This window comes from Martes martes (assembly GCF_963455335.1).
Source record: "Martes martes genome assembly, chromosome: 3".
NCBI lineage: Eukaryota > Metazoa > Chordata > Mammalia > Carnivora > Mustelidae > Martes > Martes martes.
The window spans coordinates 76435695-76453431 of NC_137890.1; the positions used below are offsets into that span (position 1 = coordinate 76435695).

At 45.5% G+C, this 17737-nt stretch overlaps 1 protein-coding gene across 1 annotated transcript in view; it reads right to left on the reverse strand.

The window, feature by feature from the left end:
* Positions 1–2486: 2486 nt before the first annotated feature.
* Positions 2487–17737, reverse strand: part of ATP8A2 (ATPase phospholipid transporting 8A2) — a 379444-nt gene continuing 364193 nt past the window's right edge. The window contains exons 14-15 of the mRNA XM_080799366.1: positions 8177–8268; positions 2487–2887 (exon numbers count right to left, since the gene is read on the reverse strand). Coding sequence (XP_080655492.1) covers positions 2790–2887; positions 8177–8268 — 190 coding nt within the window. The 3' untranslated portion in view covers positions 2487–2789. The remainder of the gene's footprint in view (positions 2888–8176; positions 8269–17737) is intronic.

Genomic DNA, 17737 nt, shown 5'->3' on the forward strand with positions numbered 1-17737 from the left:
ATGCAGAGGCCGACCCTATAGTGCTGACCAAGTGTAACCTGCCAGCCTGTATGTCACTTACCATGTGGCAGAGTGACAAGTCCCATGTGGCATTTCCACTGAGCTGACAGCCAGAGAATGCAACTTACTCCAGTCCACCCCGCTCCCTGGGGAGGGGCCTGTGTGACACTCTGACCTCAGTTTGAATATAGGACAAATGACAGCCCCAGAGTTGGCCACATCTGAATATCATACATCACACGTAGTGACAGCTGCTCCTCCTCGAAGCCCAATTTAGTCATTTGGCCACCAGATAACTTGATTGCATATGAGAATTAATAGACTAGAAAGGCATCCCATCTAATATTTTCCTCTATGTGCACGTTTCATTATCGCAAACACTGTTTAGTCCAGGTGTCAAAAGAATCAGAAAACGTACTCAAACCTCAGAAAATGTGAACTGCCTTTAAGCCTAAAAAAAATAAAATAAAAAACAAAAACCCAAAACAAAACATACACACACGGTAATTCACAAATCTAATTCGGAGGGCTTCAAGTTTAAGAAAGAGCTAAGTGTCTGACAAAGAATGAGTTTGAGTTCCCCTTTCCAGAGGCTTAGTTCCAAATGAAACCAGAGTGAGGAGGCCCACAGAACATTTGATTCAAATTTTTGTCTCTCCTCTATTTTTAGGATATCACCTCTCTGGGTGTCCAATAAAGACCCATACCTCAGTCTGTTGTGTTAATTCCAGGCACATTTTGTGGGGGAGGGTCCTAATTCCTACATGGCAGTCCTTCAGGGTTTCATTTCGCTGGGTGCTCTAGTAAAAGTGGTTTACCAACTCGGGGAGGAAGGAATGGCAATTTTCTAAGCCTCACCTGTTCACTGCATGTTCTGGTTCCCCTTAAGCCCTCCCTGGATCCTGGTCACGTCATGAGCAAAGGGTTAGTTTTCTTTGTGCAAATCATACTTTAAGTTATTATAATGCCCAATAAGACGTGGATGCTCCAAAAATAACGGGTGAGGAAGCAAACTGCACTATTGTTTTATTTCCCAGTTTAGCGCAGCCATCCCCCAGAAGAATGGTGCCATTCTAAGCAGTAACAGCTGCCCAGAAGTATTTATGTTAAGCCATCCAAAAACCTGGTTTGGCAACCAAGGCCCAGAGGAGGGAGCGTGCCTTCAGGCTGGCCACTTATTAAGGGCTCCAGGTGCTCATGTTCATGCCCGAGGGCTGGCAAGTTCTGCCCAAATTTAGAAGGTGGGACTCAGAAGTTTGGAAAGTCAGTGACGCAGCACTTCTCCTCCTCATCTTAGAGTCAGGACACTTTCTTTTCGGAGGTGCCTGCATCTACCACTGACTGGATAAGGACGGGAACCTCATCCATACAGAAAAGGGCATTTCCTTGAAATGTATGGAAGTCTTGCTGCTTAAAACTGCGTGCCAGCATCTTGTTTAGCCTCCCGCATGCATCATCACAACTGCCTGGGATTCAGGGCTTGATTTCGGTGTCCACTGAGGAGTCTTGGCTAACATGTCCTCTCTGTCCTCCTCCCCGGGTCTCTGTGTTCCTTGCCTCTCGCTGTCCCTTTGATGGTGGTCTTCCCCCACCAGCCTCAGGGTCCCCAACTCTCCCATTCATCCCAGGATGAATGGGTTCATTCATCCTGCCTGATTTTAGAGTTACAGAGTGACAGGTGCATCCCTTCGCTGGGGAGACGTGCTGCACATCCATTGGTTTCCCAGCAGGGAAAGTCCAAAATGGGGTCTGAACTCCTGAGAAAACAGGTGTGGGTCTCACTGAAGTGAATGCCCAAGGTTCAGTGGCCTGGAGGTTGGGGAATGAGTATGGAGAGCCTGACCAGGGCGGGAGCGCCGAAGCATTCTACCACACACTGACCTGCAGGCTTCCCTGTCCTGGGAGAGGCAGATAAACATTTAGAATATGCGCAAATAGCTAGGCTTCTTTTGTTTAGTTCTAGGATAAGGGCGGTGGCAGGGGAGATTTCTTGCATCCATATCTGAGTGTGTGCTAGGACAAGAAATAGTGCACGGTTGGGCTGGTTGCGCGCCAGCTGCCATGCGCTGAGCACAGCGGTCAGCCATGCAGGAGGTCCGAGACTCGGGAAACCCGGACAGCCCAGAAGGCACCTGGGAAGGGAGCGGGAGGATGCTCCAACAGCGGCCCGCCTGCCCTGCCGGGAGTGTGGCTAAGAGGTTCAGAGACGCCTTCTCAGGGTTATCAGCCTGATAATAGACATTTTGGGGATTTCACTGCCATCAAGAAGAGTATGCCCACTTCATACAAACAAGAGAGGAATCAGAACCAAGCAAGACATCAACCTGCCTACAGTGACGTTTACATGCTGCCTGGAGGACATCCTCTGTGAGTGAACAAAACAGGAAGGAAGCGTGCCCCCGCTCCAATTCCGCAAGGCGGGTTTCTCACGCAACATAAAACTCTCACCTTTCTCCCAGAACAACTAGTACTGATGTTTAAATATTGGTGGAACATAACGTTTTTAATTTCACACCTCACAGAGCACAGCTGAATGCTTCAGAACAACGTAAACAGAAGTCAGGCCAAGCACTGCGGACAAACTGGAAGGGAACAAAATGGCTTCCCCTGTGGGATCTACTCCAGGTTTGCGAGGGAACGTGGAACTAACAAACTGGTTGGCTAAGGCCACAGAAATGGGTTTTATGGTGTTTTGGCTGCTGACACCAGTCTCTTCTGACAGAGATGTGTTAACACTGGGTGCAACAAACCGCATCTCTTTCCTGGGATCAATCAGGAGGACTCACATCTTATTTCTTCCTCAGTTTCTTTTTGGTGGTGTCATAAGCACGGACGATTTCTTCCTGAGTCACAGCTCCATGCTCTTCTTGAGAGAAGGCATACCCGTCTGCAAGAGGAGCACACACAGGGATTGGTGAGGAGGAGAATGGGGGGAGCACGCTGGGTTTAGAAGAAAAAGCCTTTGTGGGAGATGGCCGCTGACCTTTGCGACCCTGGGCTCACCAGCCTGAGGTAGGTGGGGGACGCGGGACAGACAGACCTGTGGCTCGGAAGGGAAATGTGGGCAGAGTGTGGGGTGGGGCTGGCCAGGGCCTGACCAGACAGGGCCTGACCGGTTCTGGCTCCTGATGCCAAGGCTGGTATGGGAGGGTTCGGGGTGGGGGTTGGGGGGCGGCCTCTCTGTAGCTGAGCTGGGAAGCATAAACAGTGGGTCACTGGTCCACTTCCCCAAGTGCCAGTCAAGAGGAAAGGCGACTTGCTCTGCTCCGGGAGTGTCCCGAGATGCCCGAAGCTGCAGGCTGGCTGGGTACTTTATGAAGCTGTTCATTCACGGTCATGTTCTTTGAAGGGGAAAAATAAATCAGACACTGTGCCCATGTACCACCTCCTGGATTGCTAATCATTTTACTCAGATCCTTGGCTTACAAAGGAAAGTTTCTGAACTATTAAGACATAGAGCAGCAGCATATCTGGTGGGGACGGGGAAGAAGGAGCTCTGACAGAGGATGCTCAGGGTGACTTTGGACTCTGCATGTGCTCATAAACCAGAGTCTCCGGCCATGGGCTTGCGTCCCGGCTCTCCTGGCCACCGCCTGAGGAAACCGAGGGCTCATCTGCACAGGTGGCCCGGGAGGCAACTAAGGACCGGGCTAGAGAGCAGGGGCAGGTAGGAGAGAAGGCAGAACCAGTGAAGGATGAGGACAGACAGTAGTCTTCCTGTGGAGATCTCCAGCTACTGGCTCACCTCCATCTCTAACCAAACCAAATCCACCAACCAAAAAGCTGCACTGTGTGGCAGCCGGCAGCCATGGCGAGCCCCATCTGGCTGCCTCTGGGAGGGGGCGGTGTCCCTGGGCTGCAGTGCAGGAACAGACCTGGAGAGGACAGCCCTGGGGGTGCTGGGTGCAGGGCACTTGAACTTCCTCCTCAGGGCTTTCCATACAAGGAGCCCTCAGAGGCTTCACGGGATCTGAAGAGGAGGTGCCTTTTCTCTCTTCCGTTCTCTGAGAACTTTTAGATTTCCCCTGATGAGTTGCTTGATCAGTGAGGCCAAGGAGCTGTCCTTTGTCCGGCTGCTTCGGGCCAGCGCCCTCCCTCGCCTGTGCTAAGGTGGATCCTCTAGGACAAGGTCCTTCTTGTGCAGCTTTCTGACCACAGTCCGAGACCAGACGCCTTTCCTTGGGATGTTTCAAAGCAGAATCTAGCAAACAACATTGTCTCCTCCAGTCATAAGGCTGTGTTCTGTGGTCAGTATGGAACATTTTTATTCTCTGGTCTTTAAAGGGAACATTTTTAGTAAGTATCTGATGTTTTCCTGTGAGGGCCACGCAGTGGTTGTCTGTGGCCTGCCGTGCCTCCCCAACCTGGCATCAGCAGCTCTGATCCCAAGCAGTGGGAGCCCCTTCTAAGTGCTCTCCTTGAGCTGTTCTGGCCTTCTTCACCTGCTCTGCTTTCATCTTGGATCCAGAGCCCACGGCCTGAGGCAAGACGGATGGTTCTAATCCTTGCCCGGCAGTAATTGGCTACAGGACTGTGGGTTCTTTAAGTTTTCTGGGTCTTCTTAGTTTACTGTTCTATGAAATAAAGGGCCTGGGCCAGGTCAGGTCCAAGTTCCCTCAGAGTTCCCACCCTCCCAGTGGGTGCCAGACTTTTCCACGGCTAACAATATCCAGGCCACAGAACCCTCTCCTTCGTTCAGGGCCAATTCACACTCAGCACCAACGGAGGAAGCCTCCACCTCCTTACCAGAGAAGAAGGGAACCTGTCACAACAATGCATCCAAACAGAACAGCTGCCACCTGTCTTTTTTTGGTGGGCTTCTTGGAGAGGGTTCCTGGCAGAGAGGAAAAATGAAGGGGACTCCCTGAGACAAAAAAAGCAAACATTGTTTGGGAGTGTCCTTTGGGAAAGGTAGCTGAGCATCTGGAATCGTCTGCTCCTTGGTCAGGTGGAAGGAACGAAAGCCTTGTCTCACTCACTCTGTTTTTCATTCACATTCTGCCTATGCCTACTGGGACAGAGACAAAGCTGAGAGCTGTAAGGCATCTGTGGCTTGTATTTGTCTCACTGGCACAGGGCCTTCCGCTGGGATTACTCAGCCACTCCAGACTGGGAAGGGCTTCTGGGTGTCCACTTGAGAGGACATTCCCAAGCAAATCTCTTCTCTTGGGGTAAGCTGAGACCCAGAGGTCATGACCAAAGGGCTTGTCCAGCAGTTGCCTTTGGTTGTGTCTACCATCATGTTTCCAGAATGTTGTGCACTAAGACTTTCCTCACTAGACTTTCTTGGCCTCCGCAGAGACTTAAAGTGAACTCTGCAACTCAAGAAGGAAACGAGGATGGCTTGGTAGGGTTATTCTGGGACAGGGGTGTCTCCTGGTTCAGATACAATATTTTCCTCTCAGAAACCAGGCCTGGTGGGAATTAGGGCTGTAATGGGAAACATTTTAGTGGGACAAGAGAGACTATAACCACCCAACTAGCCTCAGCCTGTCTAGTCTACACCCCTCAGCCTGACAAAGACGCACCATCAGGTCACCAGCTTCTGCCTGATGGACACTGAGCCGCCATTTGCATACAAATGGGGAGCTCAGAGGAAGCTTCCAGCTCTTTGCCATTCCCACTTTCATTCTTCTTTCAGGAAGTCCTGACAGCCACAAAGTAATGATCGGGGCCTGGGGAAAGACAGTCATGGACCCAACTCCTGAACTTCTATGGGCTGGTTTCTTAAATGCTCAGCTGCAGCCAGAAACTGGGATCAGAATGGGGTAAGGTAAAGGAGACAGAAGGGGATGGGAGTGTCTTCGCTGTTTTGTGTTCTCCCAAGAGAACATCTGGTGAAGTCCATAAAACCATGTCATTTTTCTTTCATTATTTTGGAATAAAACTCCCCTTAAGTAGCTCTGATAACATCTTCATGAGAGTAGAAGTTTCCTGTCTGGAAAAAGATCCCTAAAAGCAACAGAAGTGGGGATGACCATGAGGACCATGAGGCTGACAAGGATATGACAGTAGGAAATGCTGATCTCAGTTATAAATACTGTGTGTTGGTATCTTGAAAAGAATTACAAACACTGCCAAGACGAGCTTCCCTTCCAGTTTCCTGGGAAGACAGGCCCAAGACAGTGGAAGGACAGACACAGGAGAGATAGAGCTGGGCAGAGGCTGAGGGAAGAACGCAGAACTTCTCACTCTCACAGGCCAGGAGTACTTCTGGCCTTTCTAGTTCCTGACAGAACATTTGGTTATCGAATCAGTTTCTTACTATTGCTGGGTGTTTTTAAAATGTGGTGTGATCTTAAAGGCTTTTTAAATTTCTTGTACTTGTTCATTCTGATTTTCTTTTGTCCTTCAAAATCCTAAGTTGAGAAAAAATTTTTAGTAGTTGTTTTAAGACATTTTATGACACCTCCATAAAAGTTCTTACATAGTCTTTGATCTCAATATATGTATTTTACATATTCTTCCTAGAGTTATTCTGAAATAGTTATTAGAGAAGCAGCAGGGCTCTTTGGCATGAACCCCCCAGTTTATAGAACCAGTCCTCATTTTCTCTGTGTCTGTTACAGAGAAGGTGCTTTATATACATTGTTTTGAAGCCTCACAAAGACTGTGTCAGATGTGTATTGTTATTTTTTCCCCTTTTAGATGTATATTATTAGATTTCTTTTTGTCCCCCCAGTGGAGGAAACAGAAGTTTAGAGAAATATGTATGTCACCCAAAGTTAGTCAACTAGTGGCAGAAAAGACCCAGTCATATCTCACAGTTATTGGACTGCATATTGGCAGGTACTATTCTAGGCTCTTCATATAAATGGTTGAATTTAATTCTCCCCCAAAACCCAGTTATTACATCATCTCCATTTTACAGATAGAGAAACAAGAGGTTAACTTACCTAAGTGCACAAAACCATGGCAGAGCTGGAACAGGACCCTGAGACAGCCCAGCTCCAGAAACGGGGCCCCACAGACCTCGCTCCCTGGACTGGACCATTAAGCCTCTTGACAGAACCGCTCTCCTGGCTCAGAGAGACCTTGGCTGGGACCCAGCTCACTGGGCCTCCCTGGGCCAGTTACTACATTGACCTAAGCCTCTGCCAGGTGCTCTCGGGGCTGACACCATCCCTGGGATGGGACATGAAGCATGTGCGGCGCCACATGGAGTTGGTCTCTGCCATGTTGGTATTCCATGTCGGAAAGTAAGGAGAAGGAGACCTTCCCTTTTCGTCTCTCTGTTAGAAGATCTGTGAAGATCTGCTGATGGGTGGAGCTCAACCGAGCATGACACAGACCCCTCCTACCTGTACTATGGGTACAAGGATTCTTCACTTCTAAACCATTCTCATTTCCTTCTGAACACCTCAGGGAGAGAAAGGGAAGCAGGAAGCAGTGTTGTTTAAGAGATGTGATGTGCACGTGCAAGAGAGGGGGCTCTTGAAAAAGAGGCGGGATTCGGAGGGGCAGAAGCAGGGGACAGACAACATGCCAAGAGACCTCACCTTGGGGAAGACAGAGATAAGCCCCTCCAGAAGGAAACCTGTGCTAACAATGCCCCCCAGTGGGGAGTCAAGTGGCTGAATGGCTGAAAAAGCACCCCCCACCCCTGTGAGCTCTGCCAGCCATCTCTTTTTCATGGCCTCCTGCCCCCTCCCCTGGGGTCTGGCACATCCCCTCTGCTCCCCACCCCACCTAGGTCTGGTCCCTTCAGCAGAAACCAGGCCTGGCCTCTGGTGTTGAGTGGGGCACCCAGGCTAGACCGGGGCAGCCTTCCTGGGAAAAGTACAGAGATTTTTTTTTTTTTCCCTCGGTGATTGTCATTGTTTTAATTAATAAGCTAATTTTAACTAAAACAGTGCCTATTGCTATCTTTGGGGGCAATAATCTAAAAGTAACATTATTTCAGTCTCAGAACAAAATCTTATTGGGAGGCTGACAGAAGGATCTCAACCACATCAGGATTTTAAGTTTCAGGATTTTGTCATTCAGACATTTGATTGGGTCCCAGGGAATTTTCTACACTCAAGCCACGCTCGCCTCGGGCCAAACTCACAAATTCCACTTCCAAATGTGGGGCTCGGGCTTGGCATCGGTTTCCAGCCCTATCAGCACCAGGAGGCTTTACTGAAGCCACCGCCCTGGGGTCGGGCTGAGCAGAATGTGGCCAGAGGCTACTTACGGGGGACACACTGATGGATGGAGCCTCCCCGGAAGAGAGTGGGGGGTGTCTTCCGGCTGAGCCTCTTCAGTAGGCGGTCACGTTCATTCATCCTGCAGGTAGATCAAACGCAGTCAGTCCCAGTTCATGGGAACACCTCTCAAAGGGCCTCACCCAGGGACTCGAGGTTGCAAAAATAAAACAGACAGGGGAAAAGGCTTCCTCACGTCAGGAAAAACGTCCAGGTTGGCAAGCAGCTCTATTATTTACAGTAGATGCTATCTCAACACCTTGAGTGCACCGCTCCTTCTTCTAAAAGGCGCTCTGTTTCCAGTCTATCCTGTACATAACGCCTCTCAACGCTGCCTTCCTCTTAATTGAAGTGCACTACAAGTGCCCTTTCATACCAGGCACACCCTTGGCTTTCCAGAATGCTTCTGCAAGCAGTGATCTGTTTCTAGGGTAAATGTCTTAGAGCCTCCATTCCACCTGCCGCTGCCTCTCCCAGAGCCAATAAAAAGCCTCCCCCAGGGTCCTTGGGTCCCCAGCAAGAGACTGATTTCTTTCTGCACAACCTGATTATTATTTTGAAACAGTGAATAGAAAGGTGAGCTTTCTTGGAAAACACAAGGATTAGAAGCTCTCTCCCTGCCTCTCCTGAAATGACTCCCTCCAAGTTTGCCACCACTCTAAGGAAATATGGAGCACAGCTGTTGTTTATTCTTCCAAAGCAAAAGGGGGTGCTTTAAAATTGCCCAGGTAGGCCAGAGGGCTTTGCTTTCTTTTCATTACAATGTCACTTTGCTTGCCCCAGGAGATTCCTGGGGTGTGGGAGTTTGCCACTGCCTTCTGATATGGGCTGCACTGTGTTCCCCCCAAATGCATATATTGAAGTCATAATCCCCAGTTACTTGGGAATGCGACTGTATTTGGAGACAGGGTCTTTAAAGTGGTGATTAAGTGAAATGGGGTCATTAGGGTGGGGCTTAATCCAAGGTGACTGGTGTCCTTTTGAGGAGATGAGATTAGGGTACAGATAACCCACAGAAGGAAGTGCATATGAAGACAAAGAAGACAGCGATCAACCAGCCTCAGAAGGACCAAACACTGCCAACACCTTGATCTGGGACCGCCAGCCTCGGGAAGTGGGAGAAAATAAATCCTTGCTAAGTCACTCAGTCTGTGGTACTTTGCGACAGCGGCCATAGCAGACAAATCCACCCCGATCTGCTGTTTGTGGGAACGTGAGGGCACAGAAGCTGCAGCTGCCTGCTGTCCCAGGCACCTCCCTCCTCCCAGTGTCTGTGGGCCTTAAACCTGAGGAGGATGGTCTCCTGACCGGAATCCACTTCACAGTGACCTCAGGGCCTCAAAAGAAGAACAGGGCCCAAGGTATTCTTAACAGTTCGCAGAGCTGAAGTTCATTTTGCACCTGAGTTTCCAGAAGAGAACATTTTCTGATTATGTTCGTTGAAAGGACAATGTTTAATTCATCACCAATTAAAGGTGAGCCTCAGCTAGCTAAGCTTGGCAAAATGGCTGATGAGGAAAAACACTTTTTCTACCTTCACACTGGCTTTCCCCTCTCTCTCATGTCTTTTTCTTCCATGGGCCAAATTAATCTCATCAGGCCCTGCTGAGCAACTGCCCTGGCCAGTAGGCAGACAGGAGCCAATGAACGAGGAGGAGCCCGTGAGTGTGCTGTCCCTCCAGGAGCTCGCTGCCCCCGACAGGCTGGGGCTCCCTGTGCTGGCTGCTTTTAGGACAGGAGGAGGGTAATGAAGGGCTGTCCTCTCTGTGTAACCAGAGAGGTCATGTGCCTCCATGGAGGGCACTGCCAGGCTCTGCCCAGGGCGTATGTGAAGAGAGGGCTCCCAAGGGCTGGGCCGCAGCTCCCAAGGGCAGGCTTTCCAGCCAGGTTGTGGTAAGGGAAAGGCACTTGCTCCACAGGAACCTGGTGGACGGACTCAGCCTACGCTCTGCTAGCACACCCCTCCTCTGCCCCGGCCATCCCTGTCTTCCACGCTCAGGTCCAAAAGATCTGTGTGGCAATGGGGCGAATGAGAATGTTACAGGACCTCAGAAGTGGGAGATCACACACGTTGGTCTATCACTGGGCAGGTGAGGAGACTCAGCTGTACCAAATACAAAGGTCACAGGATGTGTTCCCGGCACTGTTCCTGCCCCTGCCTCTGCACCGGGCAGATGTCGCTAATTTCCTCGTGAAATGGTATATGCCTCTCTCTTTTTTATAACAAAACACTCCAAACTCATCGAAACCAGTACAGTGAATGTCCACCAACCTATTCAGCTTTAGCAAATGATAGCTCTACCACTTGACCCCTTGTTTTAGAGGGACCCACTCTGTCCTGCCAGGTGGCAAAGGCTCCACAGAGCCAAGGAGACATGTCCACCCAGAGCCCATGCCTGTCCTCTGGCTCAGGAATCTGGGACACCACAAGTCCCTGTTGAGCAACGTCTCTTCAAGCTGGCATCCAAGGCCAGCCTGACTTCCTCACTAGCTCTGTCTTCCTAAGAGCAGACCCTATAGGTATTGTACACTCTCCTAGGCCCCTGGGTGGCCAATGGGTGGTTCTTCACGTGGGACATGTATGGACAAGGGTGTCCAAACACATGTGTGCAACTCCCTCCCAGTGCAGTACAGAGCTGGGGTCTGCTAACTCTTCTCCATGCCACCACTTTCTGGCTCCAACCCCCAGAGAATCTGGGAATCACAAAGCACCACAGTCTTTTTGAAGGTATATCAATCGAGGTATATGGCTATTTGTCAGCTTGAATTACAACTTTCACATACTCAGACGGGGTACTTGGTTTGTATTTGCACTCTCACACCAAGTCCTATCCTGGTGAGAACCACTTCAAAGAAAATTTTAAGTGTGTGTGTATGTGTGTGTACATATATATTTATTTATTTATTTTGTAATCTCCACACCCAATGTGTGGCTTGAACTCACGACCTTGAGGTCAAGAGTCCCATGCTCTTCTGACTGAGCCAGTCAGGCACCCCTACTTCATATTTTAACAAAACAGTAAAATCTCAAATATAAAGTCCCTTACATTCCTCCCATTCTTTTCCCTTCTAGTCTAACAAGGTTGGAAATAATCTCCCATCAGATATTTGCAAATGACACTAAAGACAAAGGGCTGATATTCAAGATCTATACAGATATTCAAGATCTATACAGAACTTCTCAAACTCAACACTCAAAAAACAGATAATCACATCAAAAAATGGGCAGAAGACATGAACAGATACTTCTCCAGTGAAAACATACAAATGGCTAACAGACACATGAAAAAATGTACATCATCATTAGTCATTTGATTCAAATCAAAACCACATTGAGTTACCACCTGACACCAGTTAGAATGGCCAAAATTAACAAGACAGTAAACAACAAGTGCTGGAGAGGATGTGGAGAAAAGGGAACCCTCTTATACGGTTGTTGGGAATGCAAGTTGGTGCAGACACTTTGGAAAACAGTGTGGAGATTCCTTAAGAAATTGAAAATAGAGCTACCCTATGACCCTACAATTGCACTACTGGATGTTTATCCCAAAGATACAGATGTAGTGAAAAGAAGGGCCACCTGTACCCCAATGTTCATAGCAGCAATGGCCACAGTTGCCGAACTGTGGCAAGAGCCAAGATGCCCTTCAACAGATGTATGGATAAAGAAGATATGGTCCATATATACAATGGAATATTATGCCTCCATCAGAAAGGATGAATATCCAACTTTTGTGTCAACATGGACAGGACTGGAGGAGATTATGTTGAGTGAAATAAGTCAAGCAGAGAGAGTCAATTATCATATGGTTTCACTTGCTTGTGGAGCGTAAGGAATAACATGGATGACATTAGGAGAAGGAAGGGAAAAGTGAATTGGGGGAAATTGGATGGGGAGAAGAACCATGAGAGACTGTGGACTCTGAGAAAAAAACAGGGTTTTGAAGGGGAGGGAGGTGGGGGGATGGGTGAGCCTGGTGGTGGGTATGTGGTGCATAAACAACGACTCTTGGAACACTGAAAAAATAAAATAAAATAAAATAACCAAAAAGAAATATTCTCCCATCTCTATGTCATACTTTTGTTTTACATATATATGCAACACAACTAATACTTAATCAAGTTCTAACATATGTCTAAGTAGTGTCGTTTATTTTATACTTCTCATGTATCACATTTTTCTTTGCTCTTTCTTTGTTTCTTCTTTCTTATATTCTGTTTAATTATCTACTCATTTAGAGCACTAGTTCTTCGCAGGTAATCTGTAATCTTTTCCTTCTAGACAATATTAGAATTACTCTGTCTTTAGTGTTCTGCGGTTTTGTTGCAACACTTAGGTGTAGATTTGATTTTATACCCTGCTTAGCTGCTCAGACCTGGAAAGCCACTGTAACTCAAAAGTTTATCTTCCTGTGTGGAAAACACTTTGAATACTGCCTGTCCCCATTCTCTGGTTTTCTTATTTGGGGCGTCTGTTATATATAATTCTATCTCCCACATCCCAACATCTCAAAATTTCCTTTTTTTCTTTGTCTTTATCTAAACTATTATTTAGCTGACTGGCATGCTTTAATTTAAGTTAGTACCCTTTTCATGTTTATCTTCCAGACCCACCTGTTCTTACATATTGTCTAACTCTTGCTTTTTGATTTCAGTGTCTTCTTTCTTCAGTATTTTATAGATTCCTTCAGACATTCCTTGCATCTCCTATTCTTGGGGAGATGGGAGGGGGGCTACTAACTTTCTGCCGTATTCCATGACTCTGCTTCACTGTGGTTTATTTACTGTGTGTGCTCTAGTTATTCTAGATCCAATGGGTTACATCAATTTTTGTATTATCTTAGCTTAGTTCCTATAGCATTGGGAATAGTCTAAAACTGGAACTCATACATAAGCATGGGCTTCCAGTTTCTAGTGGGTAATTCTTTCCTCTGCATTGTTGCTTTGTCAAACTCATGAGTAAAACGTTTCTAGTTTCTGTTTCATTAAAATAGCAGCCGAACCAAATTTGCAGCTTTGTGTATAGGGTTCTCTTCTATTTCACATGAGACTGAGGTTTTATCTCTCCTCTCTCCTCTCTCTGCGTTAATCTCTGAACCATCAGTCCCTGAGTCTCTTATGTGGTCTGATGTCCCTTCTTCAGCTTCATCTCTCTCTTAGCCTCCTGGCTTTTGTGTCTCTCCATTTTTAGCACCTAGGTTTCTGTGTGCTTCTTTTGAACTTGACTACATATTAAAAGCTTTCATTTGTTCTTATTTCACTGAGCATTTCTATGCATTTGGAAAAGTTCTGAGTCAGCTTAGTCTACCATATTGACTTTATCTGTTTTTGGTGAATAATTTATATTTCCCTGACCCAACTACTGGAAAACATTATGGCTACAAAACAAAGTCATAGAACTGTTCCTTCTCAAGTCTTGCTATCCTTAGAAACAACCTTTTCTGGAGACCCTTAAAACAGCAACACGTCTGACAAAGCTTTGGGTAATGAAAAGGATCCTAGAGCTTATAAAACACTCTAGTGGTGATGTTTGTGCCACTGGCTTCTCTATGTGCTTCAATGTTGAAAATGTAAAGGAATATTATTTTCCCAATTTCCCTTTTTCTTCTCTGTGGAAGAAAAAAAAGCATTATGAATAAATATAATTAACATTTCTCATGAACAGATAATCTTGAAAAAGCTCAAGATAGAAAGGGGTGGTAATGATATTTGTCCTTCATATATGGTGGCATCTACATATGTTTTAGAGGTATCTACTCACAAAGACACAGGAAAAAAGGTGAAGGAAACACAACCAAGTATTTGGTTAATTTTGAATAATAAGAAGAAGAGAAAAAAGGAGTACAAATTAGCACAGGGGAAGACAATTTAAATCTGTGAGATTTTGGTTTAAAAAAAGGAGAGAGAATCCTCAAGAAAATACTGGCAAACTGAATTCAGCCACATAATAAAAGGATTAAACACCATGACCAAATAGGATTTATCCCAGGAATGCAAGGATGGTTCAACATATAGAAATCAATCAATGTAATATATCACACATTAACAGAATGAAGGAGAACCATCACATGATCATCTCAGTTGATGCAGAAAAAGCATTTGACAAAATCCAGCACTCTTCCATGATAAAAATACTCAGCAAACAAAGGATAGAAGGGAAATTCCTCAACACAGCACAGGTCATTTATGAAAGACCCAGAGCTAACATCATACTCAGTGGTGAAACACTGAAAGCTATGTCTCTACAATCAGGAGGAAAACAAAGGATGTTTGCGTTCACCACTTCTATTTGACAAACTTGTTGGAAGTCTTAATCAAAGCATAACTGCTTTTGTCTAACAACAAAATTCTAATAGTCTTTTTTGCAAAAATGGAAAAATTTATCTTAAGATTCATAGGGAACTACAAGGGAACCCCTAATTGCCAAAAAAATCTTGGAAAAAAACCACAAAGTTATAGGACTCACATTTCCTGATTTTGAAACTTAATATAAAGCTATGGTAATAAGAACAGTGTGACATTGGCATAAATCAATGTAATGTAATTAAGAGCCTAGAAATAAACTCAAATATATCTATGGTCAATTGATTTTTGGTTAGTTTACCAAAATCATTTTATGAGGAAAGAATAGTCTGTTCAGCAAATGGTGCTCGGAACAACTGGATTTCCAAGTCAAAAGACTGAAGTTGGGTCCTTACCTCAATCATATATAAAAATTAACTAAATATGGACAAAAGATTTAAGCATAAGAGTTGAAACTATATAAATCTTAGAAGAAAACAAAGGAGTGATTTAATCTTTATAAATTTGGATTTGGCAATGGTTTCAGAAATATGACACCCAAAGCACAGGCAACAAAAGAAAAAATAAACTGGATTTCAGCAAAATTAAAAACTTCTGCTTAACAAAGGACATCCTCAAGAAAGTAGAAAGGTAACAACCATGAAATGAGAGAAAGTATTTGCAAATCACATAACTGATAAGGGCTTAGTATCCAGAATATATCAATAATCCTCAATACTTAACAACAAAATAGACAACCCAGTTCAAAAACGGGCAAACGACTTAAATAGACATTTATCCAAAGAATAAATATAATGGCCAACAAGCACATGAAAAGACATTCCACACCATTAGTCATTAGGGAAATACAAATCAAAACCACAAAGAGACAACCCTTAACATCTACTAGAATGGCTATAATTCAAAAACAAACAAACAAAAAAACCAGAAAATAACAAATGTTGGAGAGGATGTGGGGAACTTGGAAGCCCAGCACATTCCTGGAGGTAGGGATGTGACTCCTGACTTCTGGGTTGTTGAGTTCAAGCCCCACGATGGGTGTAGAGATTATATAAAACAGTAAGTTTCACCCTATGGGAATTTTACCACAATTTAAACAAAAGAAAACTCAATTAAACAGAAAGGAGAGGGAATGGGTCCTGAATGGAAGTCAGTTCCCTCCCACAGCCTGAACTGTTACTAATGATGCCATCATCACATTTTACTTCTCTAATGGTGGGTGATGCTGGAGTTAATGTGCTTTCTTTGATTGCACCCTATCCTAACTGAAGCACACACGCTCACTGTGACTTACCGACAGGAAAGGTATATGTAACATACATTCACCAAATGTATATGCACTCTTGGTGCCTCCCCAGTAATGATGGTGATGATCAATGTCATACAACTCCATACAAGCAGGCTCTACTTAGAAGCTGACACATCCTAGAGGCGGGGGTGTGCCCCTGTCTCAAAAAAAAATGAGCAGTTTAGGAAGGAGCAGGGAGCTAAGAAGCATTATGTTGGCGAACAATAAACTCATGTCCACATTTCTGTCAGGAGGCTATTCCTGCAAAAATCACACGTACATAACTGCCGAAGAGCAGGGACGTGGAGGATACAGCAAATAATTGCAAATCTGTTTTTAGATCTTGTCAGTAGTTACAGCTGCTAGGAATCACAGCTGAAATACAAAGCCAAAAACAAATTGGTATTTTTAGAAACTTATTTTTCAATTACCGCCGGACCATATTCAAAGCATAAATCTGACAGGTTCTTCAAGAAAAAAGCTAGTCCAAAGTTCCTTTTCCTTTGGTAAGGCTAAACATCTACCAAACTATCAGACTACTGAAATTCTAACCTACTTTTAAGGCTCCCTAGAGAATGAGATTTCATAGCCTCAATTGGTAACTTATTTTACGCCTTATAATCTGAACATCAGAAACTGAGAAGCTTGTAGGCTCAAGTGCATTCCAGACCTACCTCGGCCTTTGTAGGATCAAAAACCTTGCCTTAGTTAAACAGACTAATGTAATGAGGGAAAATAACAAGAATAAAAACAAAATAGGTTTTCTAGCCTAAGATTCCAATAAGATAGGAGTTATGACCCTAGAGCTAGGAGCCCTTCATGAATTCTGTTCCATTAGATGGTAGTAAATTATTTTCCTTTTCCCTTTCTGCCAATCCACACACATCCTGCTCTTAAAACCTGACTTCCTTTCATGCAGCAATTATGCTACACCTATGATGTGTGAGACCCAGTGCTGTTCCTGCCCTTATGAAGCTCACAGTCTCTGAGGTGATCTCGCGGTGTAGACACATATCACAGCAAAGGTGATGAGTGCCACAGTGGAGATTACGTGGGCCACAAAAGTGGTAAAACTGAGGGGTGAAAACTCGGGAGAAAGCTCAGGAAGGCTTCAGGAAGGATCCACACTAAAGCTGCATCCTGAACCATGGATGACTCCTTATTGGTCATCCAGATGGAAACACAGAACAACAGGTTTAGTGAGAAAGACAATGAGTCCAGTTTTGGATGTGAGGCTTCAAGTCGCCTCTGAGACATTCAGAAAGGCCACGGGGTATTGGGGTCTAGAGAGGTCCAAGCCAGAGATGCCACTTCGGATTCTTCAGCTTGTGGAGATCCACAGAGAACAGGGAGGGTGGGGAGGCACTGTGAGGCATGATTCCTTGAAGCACCAACATGTCCTCTGAGGCTTCAACCAGAGGGTCTGTTCTTTCAGAGACCAAGTCATACCGTCTTTGCATTCTTCACAGCCCCCATCCTGGGCTGAGAACCTAGGACATGCTTACATTACATAAAATTGCATTTGTGCTCTATATTTGATGATTTAGTTGTCTTATTCTATTTTATTCTCGTGTGTCTCCACAGCCTGATTCTGCCATCATTTGTCTCTGCATCTGTCCCAGCAATGCCCAACACTGGGCCAGGATAGAGTGGGCTTTCTAATAGCAGCCAAGATGAATTCCTCTGTATTATTCTTTACAGATGACAGAATAGGGACATCATCCCAATTGTCTGCCAGAGGAGGAAAGTCCCCCTCCAAATTCCAGAAGAGACTGTGAGAAACTAAACCTAACAAAACAACTCCATGGCCTCTACAGGGATATGATACTATATTTTGTTAAGAATTCAGATGACATGGAACAATTGAAAGACAGTCTGGCTGAGGACTCAAGGTTAACTAACTTAATACAAATTCCATTAAAAAATAAAAGGATAGCTCCCTCCTGTCCTCCCTGGTCTA